General features: G+C 37.0%; 1 protein-coding gene across 1 annotated transcript in view; it reads right to left on the bottom strand.

Moving 5' to 3' along the window:
- Positions 1-1,341: 1,341 nt before the first annotated feature.
- The window catches only part of UBE2Q2 (ubiquitin conjugating enzyme E2 Q2), a 65,665-nt gene continuing 50,935 nt past the window's right edge, over positions 1,342-16,071 (bottom strand). The window contains exons 10-13 of the mRNA XM_006044393.4: positions 9,605-9,653; positions 9,076-9,171; positions 5,105-5,171; positions 1,342-3,002 (exon numbers count right to left, since the gene is read on the bottom strand). Of these exons, the coding sequence (XP_006044455.1) occupies positions 2,971-3,002; positions 5,105-5,171; positions 9,076-9,171; positions 9,605-9,653 (244 nt within the window). The 3' untranslated portion in view covers positions 1,342-2,970. The remainder of the gene's footprint in view (positions 3,003-5,104; positions 5,172-9,075; positions 9,172-9,604; positions 9,654-16,071) is intronic.

A 16,071-nucleotide genomic window follows, 5' to 3' on the forward strand; every position in this document is an offset into this window, starting at 1 on the left:
CAGATTCACCTGGGAAATACTCGGCTTGGCGCGTTCTCGGTCCCCACCGCAGGCTTACTATGCGGGCTGGGGCCCAGCAGTCGGAGTTTTAGCTTTACTGTGATTTAAATTTACCCCTGATGCAAGTTCAAGTTGAGAACCACAGACAGAAAAATGTAAGCACAGCAGATACTGCTGTCTCCCCAGAGAACACCCACTCCTCCTGTAGCTTCCTTGCTGACAAGGCCCTGGTCTGGTGCCCAGCTTTTGGCTGGTAAATGTGATAAGTCTAAAAAAAGCAGGTCTCAAACATTTTGACTTCAGGACTGCTTCACATTCTTAAATACTGACAACGCCAAAGAACTTATTTACGTGGTATATTTACGTGGTATATTTATCATACTAATTCACTTAAAATAGTTCATCACACAGAGTAACTTATGAAAAAATAACCTTACCAGATCTCCACCCCACTCCCCAATATTGCATAGAGTAGCATCTTTACATCTTATAAACCTAGTTAGTATTAGACAGCTGGATCTGCTTCTGAATTCAGTCTGTTCAATATCATGTCTATCACATCATGTAGCCTCTGGAAAACGCCACTGTACACTTGGGAGAGAATGAGAGTGAAAATATCAAATAATGGTTTAGTGTTGCTTTGACCTTGAACACCTCCTAAAAGGGTCTCAGGAGTCTCCAGAGTTCTCCAACAAATTATACCTTGAAAACCACTGATCCAAACTAATCATGATAGTTTTATTCTTTTGACCAGCCATTAATTTAGGGGTAGACAAATGCTCTAGTTCTAGGCCCAGAAAAAGTTGTGTTTTTTTGGGAGGGGGGTAGGGGGACCTCTAAAGACTTTCTCACTTCCTAAGGAGACACTAGACCACAAGGCCATTATCTACCTCTGGATGGATTTTTAAGGTGGCTGCACATTCAAGTCTATCCAAAGATGAAACCAACACAGAAAGATCTCAAAGCAGCAGAGGTACTATGCCTGGAGTTTTCCTACCTCTGTACTTCTTGTATGTGAGAAATTGACAATTGTGTGAAGAGGCTATGGGTACACTGAACAGGGAACAGATTACTGTACCTTGGGGAATTAGGAAAGCGATGCAGAAAGTAGCACCTGAATTTATATTAAACAATCAGTGTGGGCAAGGGAAGAGGTTGAGGAAACCCTGAGTATGCCAAGTGTATACACACCAATTCTGGGTTCTCCAGCTTTCTCTTGTGAAATCAATCTACCTTAAGCCTCTCCTCACCCCATCCCACCATATATGATCCTATTCCAGAAACCCAACAGAGCCTATAGAAACTCAAAGAGTATCTGTTACAAAAGGAAAGTGAAAGAGGTTATTTTTTAAATGGTTCTTTATTCATAAACTTGATGCAAGTTTACAAAATTTACTGTACATTGCCAAATAAATCTGCAATGAAAAATAAAGTCCAAACCCCCCCCAAACCAAAAACCAAAGCATGCCAAATGTGCAGCTGTCAATCTGCTAGCCATCAGGATATTAAAGAATTCAATAATGTATTCAAGATTTAGCCTTAGGTTTAAGGAACTTTAATGCTTTAAAGAATTTTGCCTTGTCACTTGTTATCTGAGCAACTGGCAATCCGAATTGTATACAAATTAACCAAGTGAACAAGAATGCCAGAAAATCTTTTTCCACTATCCTCTTAACCAAAATAGGAAAAAAAAAAAAAGGAAGAAGAAGAAGAAAAGAAGGAAAAGAAATTAAACACAATAATGCAGAAGTGCCAAGTCTTTCAGATGTGGTTTACAAAGTTAAAAACTGAGTCTTAAAGCATAAGACACACTTTTGAACTTTGTAACTGGTTTGTGCAGAAAAAAATGTGCTTCTGGGTTTCTTTTTAAAAGTGCTTAATAACTAGAGTTTACTTTTAAGTCAAATTTGGGTATATTAAAAAAAAAAATCTATTACCAACCCAACAGGACTAATTCAGGTAAGGCAATAAAATGGAGAGTACACTGATTTGAGTCTAGATTTTATAAAAGAATTAATATATGTAGAATTCCTATTAGTCTTTCAATGTAAAAGCCATTATTATGACTATAGAAAAAATTTAAGTCTCCAAATTAGATACTTTTTGTACTTAACTGCAGTTTTGTTCAAGAAGTCTTTGTGCCAATCACTTTATAAGATTATTAGTTTACAACTGATTGCAACATCCCGTTAATAAAATGGAAACGTAGAATGACTTAGTATTTTAAATAATTCAAGCTCTATACTTCAAGCTCTTCTTCATAAGAAATATTGAACCAACAAGAAGCAGATTCAGCTCAGCAAGACTCTGATGCCCCAGTGGAAATTACTACGTACAAGCTGAATTGACACAGCCTTGCTTTGCTCTGCCTAAAAAGTTCAACTCAATTAAGAGCAAATCTTCGGGAGATAGTTCAGATCTTCATAGCCATTAAAAAAAAAAAAAGTTTAACAGTTTAACAAGTACATTTCCTGTCATTATTTTGGCAATATCATAAAATAGTTTTAACCTGAAAAAGCTACTGTGATTCAGAACACCTTAAATTTTCTAAACCAATATTAAACATTGATTAAACTTTATTGGCTTTAATGGAACAATATATTGTAAATCCTCATAACACACGAGCTCAAAAATGGGAAATTTGCCCTCAAGTCATAACTTCAGTAACCTGATGCTGACTTGTCTGCTTAAGACATTTCACCTTTAAGAGAGAGATGATTAGGAGTGGCCAGTATGTGTATTTATCAGAAAAAATACAGTAAAGGCCCCACTGCTCAGTCCAAGATACCTAAAATGAGAAAAATGGAAAGGCTGTAACTTATACTGGATCAGTTGACAGATTATCCACTAAAATATCTATTAGCTAACATCTTCGGTACTGCTGTTATAGGGGCACTCAAAGCTTATGTCTGCATGTTGGAAAGATTTTCTTTAAAGCAACACTGGTCCAAGCATACAAAGTCAACACATTTAGCCATCTTCCTTTGGAGGGGTGTACCAGCCTGAAAAAGAATGGGAAAAAAAAAGTTAACATATTTTAATTCTTAAACCAGCTAGGAGAAGCGAAGGCAATGGCAACCCACTCCAGTATTCTTTGCCTGGAGAATCCCATGGATGGAGGAGCCTGGGAGGCTGCAGTCCATGGGGTCGCTAAGAGTCGGACACGACTGAGCGACTTCACTTTCGCTTTTCACTTTCATGCATTGGAGAAGGAAATGGCAGCCCACTCTAGTATTCTTGCCTGGAGAATCCCAGGGACAGAGGAGCCTGGTGGGTGCCGTCCACGGGGTCACACAGAGTCAGACACGACTGACGTGACTTAGCAGCAGCAGCAGATACTTTCTCTACCCATAATTTTCTACTCATAATTTCCCTGTTTAAACCTTCTTGTAAAAATTAAGCTTATACTTGGGTTGGTAACACAACATTCTGATATATTCACAAGTTATTTTCTATGAATAAACTGTACTTGAATTTTCAAGGTGAGATTTCTGTATTAATGGCATTTCTACCTAAAGAGAAGAGTGTGGACTATTAGACAACAAGCTAAGTTTTATATAGGAAACTGAACTAAAAATAACTGTCCCCCAAACAAAATCCTGGTATTTGCGAGTACGAGGGACTGTCATCAGTGCAGTGATGTCATTTTGCCAGTGAGGGTGCCATCTCAGCAGGTGCCCTGATTCAGTGACTAAGCCCAAGATCAGATTTAGCAGCAGCAGGTTAACCAGAATCCATCTCCTGAATCTGAATCTATTGCTCTTTCTTCAAAGCTAATTATACACAAACTTCCACATTTTTGAATGCTGACTATAATGTCTAATTTAACAAAAAATACGAGATAAGAAAAACGTGTTTCTATGCTCAACAACAAGATAAGCTCTCTCTAAAAAGGCAAATGAGACTGAGACAAAGTATTGTTTGGTACGAAGCTGCCCTTCCAACAGTATAAATATACCAAGATTTGTGGAGTGTCCACGTGCTTAATAAAGGAGCATATAGGCATCTTTGGGTCTATTATTTTAGCGTGCTAGGGATGATTATTATGAAAAGCCAGCTTTGTCCTCAAATTTTATCATTTTCCTCTTCAGAAGCTTGAAAATTGTCTTGAATACTATTCTTTCAAAAGTAAGCAGTCACTGCAAAAGCGACACGTTTGCTCTATCACTTAAATGAAAGTGAGCACACACAAAACACAAATATGAAGTCACAAGCTACCACATTCTAACTAAAGAACACTTTACTGTAGATACTCTTGAAGAAAAACTACTTCCTATCAATTAACCTCCTCTGCACAAAAATGCATCCATTCCACTACCCCAGCTACCTTGAATATCAGCACACTTGGTTATTAAGTGCTGCACACACACACACACACATAGCTTATCTCCTTCCTCACATTTGGCAAGACAGACATCATACCAACTTTAGAGATGAGAGAACTGAGGCTGAGAGGTAATGGGACTTGCTCAGGGCCCCAGAGCTAGTGAGTGACGCAAATGGCACCTGGTAATAGGTCCTGACTCCAAGTCTACTTCTTGGTCATCTCACTATTAGAGACAAAAACTCCAAACATGCCTTGTGAATACAAGAAAAATTGAAAATAAGTCCAATAAACTTTTGAAAGATATTTTTTTTTAATTTACAATTCAAATATTTTTAAGTGTAGACTGAAGTTAGAACTTTTTTACTTGAATAAATAAATCTGCACAATTGTCAAAAAGCATTAAGTGGTCTGAAAATGGTTCAGCAACTTGTTCATGATCCTGATTGCACTTACTCAGTATTAACAGCAAGAACTCCACCTTTAGAATTGCCTTTAACTCAGTTCCTATCCCAGTATCACACATTTCAAGTGAGTAAAGTGATTCATTCATCAATCTACTCAAAAATGTTTGACTCAGAGATTCCCAGGCCAAGTATTTAGGATACAAAGATTTTGAATGAAGCACAGTATGTGTATCCTCAAGTTAAATTTTTTCACTCTGGTAACCATACTTTGTAAGAAATTAAAGCAAAAACAGAAGAATAAAACAAAATAAGTAAACAGTACATTATGTAAAATTTCACATATGGCAATAAATACTTATTGAAGTAAACATACCATTTTTCTCATGTATCTGTACAATGGAATTATAAGATTGCTGGGCTCTTGCTAGATTATATTGATTCTGAAAGAGAATTATACATTTTATATCAAAACTGTAAGTAGATGAAAATCATTACAAATAATTGATGGATTATTTGCATCACTGCTGTACTTAACACAAGAAACCAAGTATTTCCATTTCAAAAATAAACTTCCCAATTTCATTATTCCCAACTATTTTAGAGGGATAACAAAACCAAAATTGTTTTCTAATAAAGATCTACAAACTTCACAGTTCATTTTCTAAGTCCTCCTGCCACTGCACAAGTACAAGGCTTTATGAATAAAGTTAAAGGATGTTGTTTGGATGCAAGGAGAATGTACATGTACATATATATGTGTGTGTGTGTGTGTGTGTATATATATGTATGTATAACAAGCACTGCTGTAGAGCAGAAATTAAGACATTATAAATCAACTGTTACTTCAAAAAAGAAAAAAACATTTGTATCTAGAAATATAAAATTATAAATGTCCACTGACAGAAAACTCTTCCTTGTAACTTCCATCAAAAAACAAAAAAAGAAAGAAACTACAAAATACTGCCTTCAGGTAAGGAAACATGAGGTTTTAAGGCCTATACATATGGATAACAATTTGGGTTAAACACGTGAAGAATGCCCGTAAGTGATATCAAGTCACACTACTAAAGGAGTCTTCTTTTGTTAACCTCTACAGATTAGAATGTCTTCTAAGGGACCAAGTTTAGGATTGATTTTATTAATTTTATCCCCATAAGTACAACTTGCCTACATCTTAACTTCCAATTCTCCATCGTGGAGAATTATCATAAGCATTCTCTATAGTGGTTCACATCTATTATGTTATGTCACATAATTTTTTAATAAATTCATAGCATAAGAATGTGTATAAACACATTCCAAATGACAGCTTTCATTCCTACCTGGCCTGCTACCACCCAGTTCCTCCTCTCACCCACCTTCCTTCTTCCATTTGAATAAACTACTCTTATGAGTATCCCTGTATATCCTTAAGATTAAATAAGAAAATTAATGTACAGCCTATTGTTATTAGTCACTGTCCCCTGCTTTTTTTAAGAAATGATAGATAGCATGACCTAGAGTATAAAACTATATCCTCCTGGTTAAATGAGACTTTTATCATTAAGTAATCACTAATGCTTTGTTCCAAAATCACACTGTTTACACAGCTAAATCACCTTTGTCAGTGTACACAGGCAAACCTCATTTTACTGCCCTTCACTTTACTGCACGTAGCAGATACTACATTTTTTTGTTGCTGTTCTTAACAGTTTGAAGATTTGTGACAGCCCTGTACCAAGCAAGTCTATTGGCTCCATTTTCCCCCAAGAACACCGGCTGACTTTGTGTGTCTGTGTCACATTTTGGCAATTTGAAATACTTCAAACTTGGTCATTATCATGTTTGTTACAATGATCTGGGATCACTGATTTTTGGTGTTAACCACTACAACTAGCTGAAGGCTCGGATGATGGTTAGCATTTTTTAGTAATATTTTTAAATTAAGGCATGTACATTGTTTTTTAGACATAATGCTATTACACACTTAGGAGACTGCAGCGCGTGCAACTGTTACACATACTAGGAAACCAAAAAGTTCATGTGGTTTGCTTTGTTGTGATACTGGCTTTACTGAAGTAGTCTGGAACTGAACCCATAATATCTCCAAGGTGTGCCTATACTGGTCTATCTCTATTATCTTCTTCCTTAAAAAAAAATCCCATCTCTTTGTATCCCCACATGTTAAACATACTTCTTGTGACAAATTACAATAGAAGATTAAAAAGAATATATTCATAAATGTGTAACTGAGTCACTTTGCTGTACAGAAAAAAATTAACACTATAGATCAACTATATTTCCAAAAAACTTTAATAAAAATAAATAAATACACTTCTTAAAGACCACTTAATTCAAACTAACTGGTAACTTTTGTGCATTTATATTTGTTATGATTTATTTATTTGGATTTGCTTTTATAACTTCACTTTCTGATTTCTATTCCTCACTAAATATGATTTTATTATCTCCTCCTGGGATTCAAATAAGACATGTTTTAGACCTCATTCTGATCTGTACCTCTTAACTTCTGCTGTCTATTCCTGGGTCCCTCTGTGCAACATTCTGAGTTATTTCTTCTAATAATTCTCTCTTCTGACGTCCAGTTTCTCATTTTAACATTCTTCATTTCTATAGATTCTTTTCTCTGAGCACTAGATATTACACATAAGTATTCATTTTCTCACAATGTTAGTATCTGCTACTTCCAGAACTTCAAGTCTTTGTGACTCTGTGTCTCTTAGTCATTGTTTCTGCCAGTTCTCATGTATGTTAGGTTGTCTACTTGGGTGCTTGTCATCTTCACTGTCAAGTGAAAAAGCTGGCTTAAAACTCAACATTCAAAAAACAAAGATCATGGCATCCAGTCCCATCACTTCATGGCAAATAGATGGGGAAACAATGGAAACAATGACAGACTTTATTTTGAGGGCTCCAAAATCACTGCAGATGATGACCGCAGCCATGAAATTAAAAAAACACTTGCTCCTTGGAAGAAAAGCTATGACCAACCTAAACAGCATATTAAAAAGCAGAGACATTACTTTGCCAACAAAGGTCCGTCTAGTCAAAGCTATGGTTTTTCCAGTGGTCATGTATGGTTGTGAGAGTTGGACTGTGAAGAAGGCTGAGTGCTGAAGAATTGATGCTTTTGAACTGTGGTGTTGGAGAAGACTCTTGAGAATCTCTTGGACTCCAAGGAGGTCAAACCAGTCCATCCTAAAGGAAATCAGTCCTGAATATTCATTGGAAGGACTAATGCTGAAGCTGAAACTCCAATACTTTGACCACCTGATGCAAAGAACTGACTCACTGGAAAAGACCCTGATGCTGGGAAAGATTAAAGGCAGAAGGAGAAGGGGATGACAGAGGATGAGATGGTTGGATGGCATCACCGATTCAAAGGACATGAGTTTGAGCAAGCTCTGGGAGTTGGTGATGGACAGGGAAGCCTGGCATGCTGCAGTCCACAGGGACACAAAGAGTCGGACATGACTGAGTGACTGAACTGAACTGATCTTAATCTCTGAGAATCTTATACTCTTAATTCAGAAATCCTTTCTTCTAAAGAGTATTGGCATTTGCTACTGATGAGAACTGTGGATACAATTAACATGAGACCACTTTAGTCCCCTTAGGGAATCAATTTTCTGCTTCCTCTGTGAGTTAAGATTCCAGTGAGCTTGTGACTTGATGTGCAATACAGTTAAGAAATACTTCCTTAGATTTCGTACTATTTGGATAGGTATTTAATACAAAATTCACAAGGAATTTTAGGAACATACAGAATTTTTTAAAAAATGTCAGGTAGGGATGATTTCCATCACACACTTTTCCAAAATATACTAACTTCAGAGTTTGTTTTGGTCTTAAGTGTTCACAGATAACTATAATTAGACATGAAAGATATTTCTGATATAGTAAGTGAATAAAGAACAGAACACGGTGGGTAAGAGCAGAGACTAACGGCCAGAACGTCTGGTTCCAATCCTCACTCTCCACCCGTGACCTTAGATGAGTCACCTAACTTCTCTGTGCTTCAGTTTCCTCATCTACAAAATGAGGACAATAATAGTACCTACTTCTAGGTTATTAAGAGGATAGAAAGTTAATACAAATAAAAAGTTTAGATTAGAGCCTAGGACATATATGCTTACTAGGAGTTAACTATTACAATGGGATCTCAATTTGGGGAAGCATGTAACTACATATAATTTTTTATTCACTAGTATATATAAACCAATAATAAATTTTAAACCATAGACATTTAATTATAGTAGAAATAACAAAGACTAAAAGAACAGGTAGAAGCTTCTTAACAGGAAAAGTATCTCATAGTTAATGCAGCATTCTTAATAAAAGTACCTTATTTGCTCCAAACTGCACTCTGGCTTTGCCTTTAACTAAGGTGGCATTGATCTGCATGATGACCGATTCTATTGAATAGGCACTGCTCCAGCCCTATAGAAAGAAGAAAACACTTCTCTAAAACACTGTGGTATTCCTGATTCTCTCTCAGGAAAGCTTAAGAAAATGGCATATAACAACTTAGTAGTATCAAATTTATGTTAAGTTTGTAGTCAAGGAGTAAAATTTGGACCATTTCCAAAATCTCACAAAACAAAGAAAGCTGTGTTGTAAGAGCAACAAATGAGCAAATCATAACATACATCACTCTTATTGCTCATTCTAGCATAGATTAAGCACCAAGTACAATGTCATTTTACTGGTTTCAATAGCTTTCATTATTAAAATAGGTGCTATTAGCAAAAAAAAAATTATTTTAAAGTGGGTACTATTACAAAGAGCTCTCTGTCCACTTAGAATCTAATTTACATAATTAAAACACTCTACAGAGGTTGAAATACTTGAGTGCCATAAGAAAAATAGTCACCTGTTTTGTGAGTAGTTCCATGCACAGTGCTCCACCACCCAACACGTACCTTAAAAAGAAAAAGGAATCATATAAAATTCTCTAGATCTTGGTATTCTTTCTTCAGTTTTTAAAGTATCACTACTCAGAAAGCATGCATACAAGTAAAGATTAAAAGATAACATGCAAAAATGAAAATAAGTTTTTAGGGTTACAGAACTATGGGTAATTCTAAAATTCTGATGTCATCATCTAAATGTCTTTTTTTTAACTAAATAATGGTTCTTAACAACAGAACACTTGAAAACTTTTAAGGTATCAGAAACTAAGAACTTAGCCCTAAACATTCCAGAGAATGGGGGCAGGAGAAATCTTCCTTAAATGGTTTTCAACTGTTCTACTCATCTTAAGATTTCTCCAACATCATGTTAAATAGCCAAGAGCTTTTCCTTTGACAGCAGTGATGATTTTACCCTATCTATAGTAATGAACATCTGCATTTATAGTTAAAATATTTCTCATTCTGTTGTGAAGATCAAATGGTTCTGACCAAGGAGCCTCTCTGGAGCTCCCCTATTTCTCTTTCTAGTCCTGAGGACTCTTCTCTGAACCAAGGACAACTACAGGGGATTTCATTAGAAATCTGCATTAGATCTCCCTTAGAAATCATTATTTAGATCAAGATTCTTCAGCCTTTGACATTTTCTCAAACAAAGTAACTGCTCCTTTAATGTTAAACTTTAAAACACATTAAAAATAAAATTTAAAACACATGCCTAAAAATAAAAGGAATGGTAATTACAAAAGAAAAACTGTGGCAATCTTGAAAACACATAAGGTAGGACCGCTGATTAGGTCTATGTGAAAACTGTGTCCACCACAAGTTTTGTTTGTCCTCTGGGACTCTGTCCATGACTTTCCCTTGCCTGAGATTCCTTCCACTGCCTACTCTCCCAAATGCCTGTTCTTCCTCCTGCCCCATAAACCTTGCCAAGACCATTCGAGCCTGTAAATTTTGCATTCTGGCTAAGCAAATGAATCCTTGTGTTGACTAAACCAAGTAACAGAGAAGTAAGGAATCTAAAAACTTCTACTGTAGACCACTAGTAATAATAGTTACAGTGGAATTACTAACAGAAACTAGTCAATAACTCTCCCCTATCCTGGAGAATGTGGTCCACTGGAGAAGGGAACAGCAAACCACTTCCGTATTCTTGCCTTTAGAACCCCATGAACAGAACAAAAAGGCAAAATGATAGGATACTGAAAGAGGAACTCGCCAGGTCAGTAGGGGCCCAATATACTACTGGAGATCAGTGGAGAAATAACTCCAGAAAGAATGAAGGGATGGAGCCAAAGCAAAAAAAATACCCAGCTATGGATGTGACTGGTGATAGAAGCAAGGTCCAATGCTGTAAAGAGCAATATTGCATAGGAACCTGGAATGTCAGGTCCATGAATCAAGGCAAATTGGAAGTGGTCAAACAGGAGATGGCAAGAGTGAATGTAGACATTCTAGGAATCAGCGAACTAAAATGGACTGGAATGGGTGAATTTAACTCATATGACCATTATATCTACTACTGTGGGCAGGAATCCCTCAGAAGAAATGGAGTAGCCATCATGGTCAACAAGAGAGTCCAAAATGCAGTACTTGGATGCAATCTCAAAAACAACAGAATGATCTCTGTTCGTTTCCAAGGCAAACCATTCAATATCACAGTAATCCAAGCCTATGACCCAACCAGTAATGCTGAAGAAGCTGAAGTTGAACGGTTCTATGAAGATCTACAAGACCTTTTAGAACTAACACCCAAAAAAGATGTCCTTTTCATTATAGGGGACTGGAATGCAAAAGTAGGAAGTCAAGAAACACCTGGAGTAACAGGCAAATTTGGCCTTGGAATACGGAATGAAGCAGGGCAAAGACTAATAGAGTTTTGCCAAGAAAATGCACTGATCATAACAACCACCCTCTTCCAAGAACACAAGAGAAGACTCTACACATGGACATCACCAGATGGTCAACACCGATCAGATTGATTATATTCTTTGCAGCCAAAGATGGAGAAGCTCTATACAGTCAACAAAAAGAAGACCAGGAGCTGATTGTGGCTCAGATCATGAACTCCTTATTGCCAAATTCAGACTTAAATTGAAGAAAGTAGGGAAAACTACTAGATCATTCAGGTATGACCTAAATCAAATCCCTTATGATTATACAGTGGAAGTGAGAAATAGATTTAAGGGCCTAGATCTGATAGATAGAGTGCTTGATGAACTATGGAATGAGGTTCATGACATTGTACAGGAGACAGGGATCAAGACTATCCCCATGGAAAAGAAATGCAAAAAAGCAAGATGGCTGTCTGGGGAAGCCTTACAAAGAGCTGTGAAAAGAAGAGAAGCAAAAAGCAAAGGAGAAAAGGAAAGATATAAGCATCTGAATGCAGAGTTCCAAAGAATAGCAAGAAGAGATAAGAAAGCCTTATTCAGCGATCAATGCAAAGAAATAGAGGAAAGCAACAGAATGGGAAAGACTAGGGATCTCTTCAAGAAAATTAGAGATACCAAGGGGACATTTCATGCAAAGATGGGCTCGACAAAGGACAGAAATGGTATGGACCTAACAGAAGCAAAAGATATTAAGATAAGGTGGCAAGAATACACAAAAGAACTGTACAAAAAGATTTTCATGACCCAGATAATCGCGATGGTGTGACCACTGACCTAGAGCCAGATATCCTGGAATGTGAAGTCAAGTGGGCCTTAGAAAGCATCACTACAAACAAAGCTAGTGGAGGTGATGGAATTCCAGTTGAACTATTTCAGATCCTGAAAGATGATGCTGTGAAAAGTGCTGCACTCAATATGCCAGCAAATTTGGAAAACTCAGCAGTGGCCACAAGACTGGAAAAGGTCAGTTTTCATTCCAATCCCAAAGAAAGGCAATGCCAAAGAATGCTCAAACTACTGCACAGTTGCACTCATCTCACACGCTAGTAAAGTAATGCTCAAAATTCTCCAAGCCAGGCTTCAGCAATATGTGAACCATTAACTTCCAAATGTTCAAGCTGGTTTTAGAAAAGGCAGAGAAACCAGAGATCAAATTGCCAATATCCGCTGGATCATGGAGAAAGCAAGACAGTTCCAGAAAAACATCTATTTCTGCTTTACCGACTATGCCAAAGCCTTTGACTGTGTGGATCACAATCAACTGTGGGAAATTCTGAAAGAGATGGGAATACCAGACCACCTGACCTGCCTCTTGAGAAATCTGTATGCTGGTCAGGAAGCAATAGTTAGAACTGGACATGGAACAACAGACTGGTTCCAAATAGGAAAAGGAGTATGTTAAGGCTGTATATTGTCACCCTGCTTATTTAACTTCTATGCAGAGTACATCATGAGGAAAAGCTGGGCTGGAAGAAACACAAGCTGGAATCAAGATTGCCGGGAGAAATATCAATAACCTCAGATATGCAGATGACACCACTCTTATAGCAGAAAGTGAAGAGGAACTCAAAAGCCTCTTGATGAAAGTGAAAGAGGAGAGTGAAAAAGTTGGCTCAGAGCTCAACATTCAGAAAACGAAGATCATGGCATCTGGTCCCATCACTTCATGGGAAATAGATGGGGAAACAGTGGAAACAGTGTCAGACTTTATTTTTTTGGGCTCCAAAATCACTGCAGATGGTGACTGAAGCCATGAAATTAAAAGACGCTTACTCCTTGGAAGGAAAGTTTGACCAACCTAGATAGCATATTCAAAAGCAGAGACATTACTTTGCCAACAAAGGTCTGTCTAGTCAAGGCTATGGTTTTTCCTGTGGTCATGTATGGATGTGAGAGTTGGACTGTGAAGAAGGCCGAGCGCCGAAGAATTGATGCTTTTGAACTGTGGTGTTGGAGAAGACTTTTGAGAGGTCTTGGACTGCAAGGAGATCCAACCAGTCCATTCTAAAGGAGATCAGCCCTGGGATTTCTTTGGAGGGAATGATGCTGAAGCTGAAACTCCAGTACTTTGGCCACCTCATGCAAAGAGTTGACTTATTGGAAAAGACTCTGATGCTGGGAGGGATTGGGGGCAGGAGGAGAAGGGGACGACAGAGGATGAGATGGCTGGATGGCATCACTGACTCGATGGATGTGAATCTGAGTGAACTCCAGGAGTTGGTGATGGGCAGGGAGGCCTGGCGTGCTGCGATTCATGGGGTCGCAAAGAGTCGGACATGACTGAGCAACTGAACTGAACTGAACTGATCCTGGAGAATTCAGGCAACCATCTCTCTTACTTTCTTGTCCCAACTTTAGGGAACTTTCAAAGCAAAAGTTGAATAGGAAGAAAAAAAACCTCTAAAAAAATTAAATCAGGAAGGAGAATCATGAGATTTTACACTTTGCAGGGGAGGAAAAAATTGGGAGATTGGGATTGGCATACACACCACTCTATATAAAATGGATAACTAATGAGAATTTACTGTATAGCACATGGTACTCTACTCAACACTGTGTAATGACCTATATGGGAACAGAATCTTAAGAAGAGTGGATATACATAAATATATTAATTGATTCACTCTGCTGTACAGCAGAAAGTAACATAACATTGTGAATCAACTATACACCATAATTTTTTTTTAATAAAAGATAAACTGTGTATATTCTCTTATGTTCCTAAAACTCAGAAATTTGTCTACAATTCTCTAAATCTCCCACTGGGCTCAAAGTGTATCTTGCATATTTAAAAATCTTGCAGCTTTAAATATGCATTTGCTGATTTAACAGAATTACAAGATACAAGTTCTCATTTGATTTTGATTTCTCCAAAACCAAAGTCTAGTAATCTGTTAATGAGTTAACACCATTCTTGGTCCTTACACTTCATAAATGCTAAAGAGAAACTTATTTTAGGAAAAGGACATATGTAGTTAATGCTGAGCTACTAATTATCTAATCACCACCTTCCCCTTTCGCACCCCACTGTTCATTTTGGGGGTGGAGAGTCTTGTCAGGAGTGAAGGGAAAGTTTTCATACTTGTAGATTAGAAGAAAGTACATTTTCTACAAGCACGTTCTAACTATAACAGTGTTTGATATCTCAACACAGGACAGAAGTAGTTCTAGTACCTGTACAAAAAGTGAGCTAAGCATATATTAGTGCGTAATAAACTTTCCTTAGTATATACAATTACTAAATTTCTCTTTCATATATACCACCAGCAGCATTTACATATGAAAAAAAGTCAATTCTACTTTTGTATTGCATCATTTTATCAGCATGTGTTCTAAGCTCCTATTGCTCTTAGGGTCCAAACAAAAAGCTCCTGCAGAATATTGAGACAATGCAAGGACACTAGAAAAAAAAATAATCTAAGGGTCATTTACAGATAAAATGCCATATACATATACATGGGCACAGTAACATTTTAAACTTAAAAAATTTTTCAGTTGCCAAAGTTATATAGCAAAACCTATCCTAAGTTCAGCCTCTTCAGGCATTAGTTTATAAAATTTTTGTTTTACTAGGAGGTTCTTGCAAGAATGTTTGCCAGCTAACCTCCCCACCCACAATCTAGGATGATCACTTAATTGCTATGAGGGGACAACAGATACCAGTACTTAAGTGGACAACAAATACCATTCATCATGCAACACTGATTCTTGCAAGGATCCAAATAACAGATGAGAAATAAAATTTTATATTAAGTCAAATTCTTGATAATGATCACATTTTTTTTTAAAAAGGCAGGCTTCCAACACAATACTCTAAAGCAGTTATCCTCCAATTAAAAATAAATTTTTTAAAAAGGCAGATTTATCAGCCTACATAAAACAGTCATGATCTTTCCCTTTGTTGAGGTAAGGAAAGGGGCCATGGATAAGAACAGAGCCCTAAAAGAGCAATAAAGTTCTGGCATTTAAAACCAGATTCTTAAAATAATGTTCCCTCAATACAGACAAAAAACCCATGGTCATATAGAAGTAGAAGTATTCTCTTTGTGAATGACTGGGACACAAACAATACCTCCTATTATATCAGCCAATAAAGCATCTTTAGTTGCTTACAAAGAGCTCTCTAATAATGTATTGTATTACCGCCAAATAATCTTTCTGATTCTCACTACACTGTAACCTGGACTAAGCAAGAAAGACAGCCAAGTTTTGATGGCTCAGTAAAGCAGCTCATAAAACACCAGTGGATTGGAAATTCTATACTACCCTAAACTGCCTATTTACTGTATTTGCCTACATCTTGCTAACTTATTATAATAAAGCTATAAAGCTAAAGGCAAAGGAAAGATATACCCATTTGAAAGCAGAGTTCCAAAGAATAGTAAGGAGAGATAAGAACGCCTTCATCAGTGATCAGTGCAAAGAAATAGAGGAAAATAACAGAATGGGAAAAACTATAAGATCTCTTCAAGAAAATGAGAGATACCAAGAGAACATTTCACACAAAGATGGGCACAATAAAGGATAGGACC

The sequence above is a fragment of the Bubalus bubalis genome, chromosome 20, assembly GCF_019923935.1.
Source record: "Bubalus bubalis isolate 160015118507 breed Murrah chromosome 20, NDDB_SH_1, whole genome shotgun sequence".
Classification (NCBI taxonomy): Eukaryota; Metazoa; Chordata; class Mammalia; order Artiodactyla; family Bovidae; genus Bubalus; species Bubalus bubalis.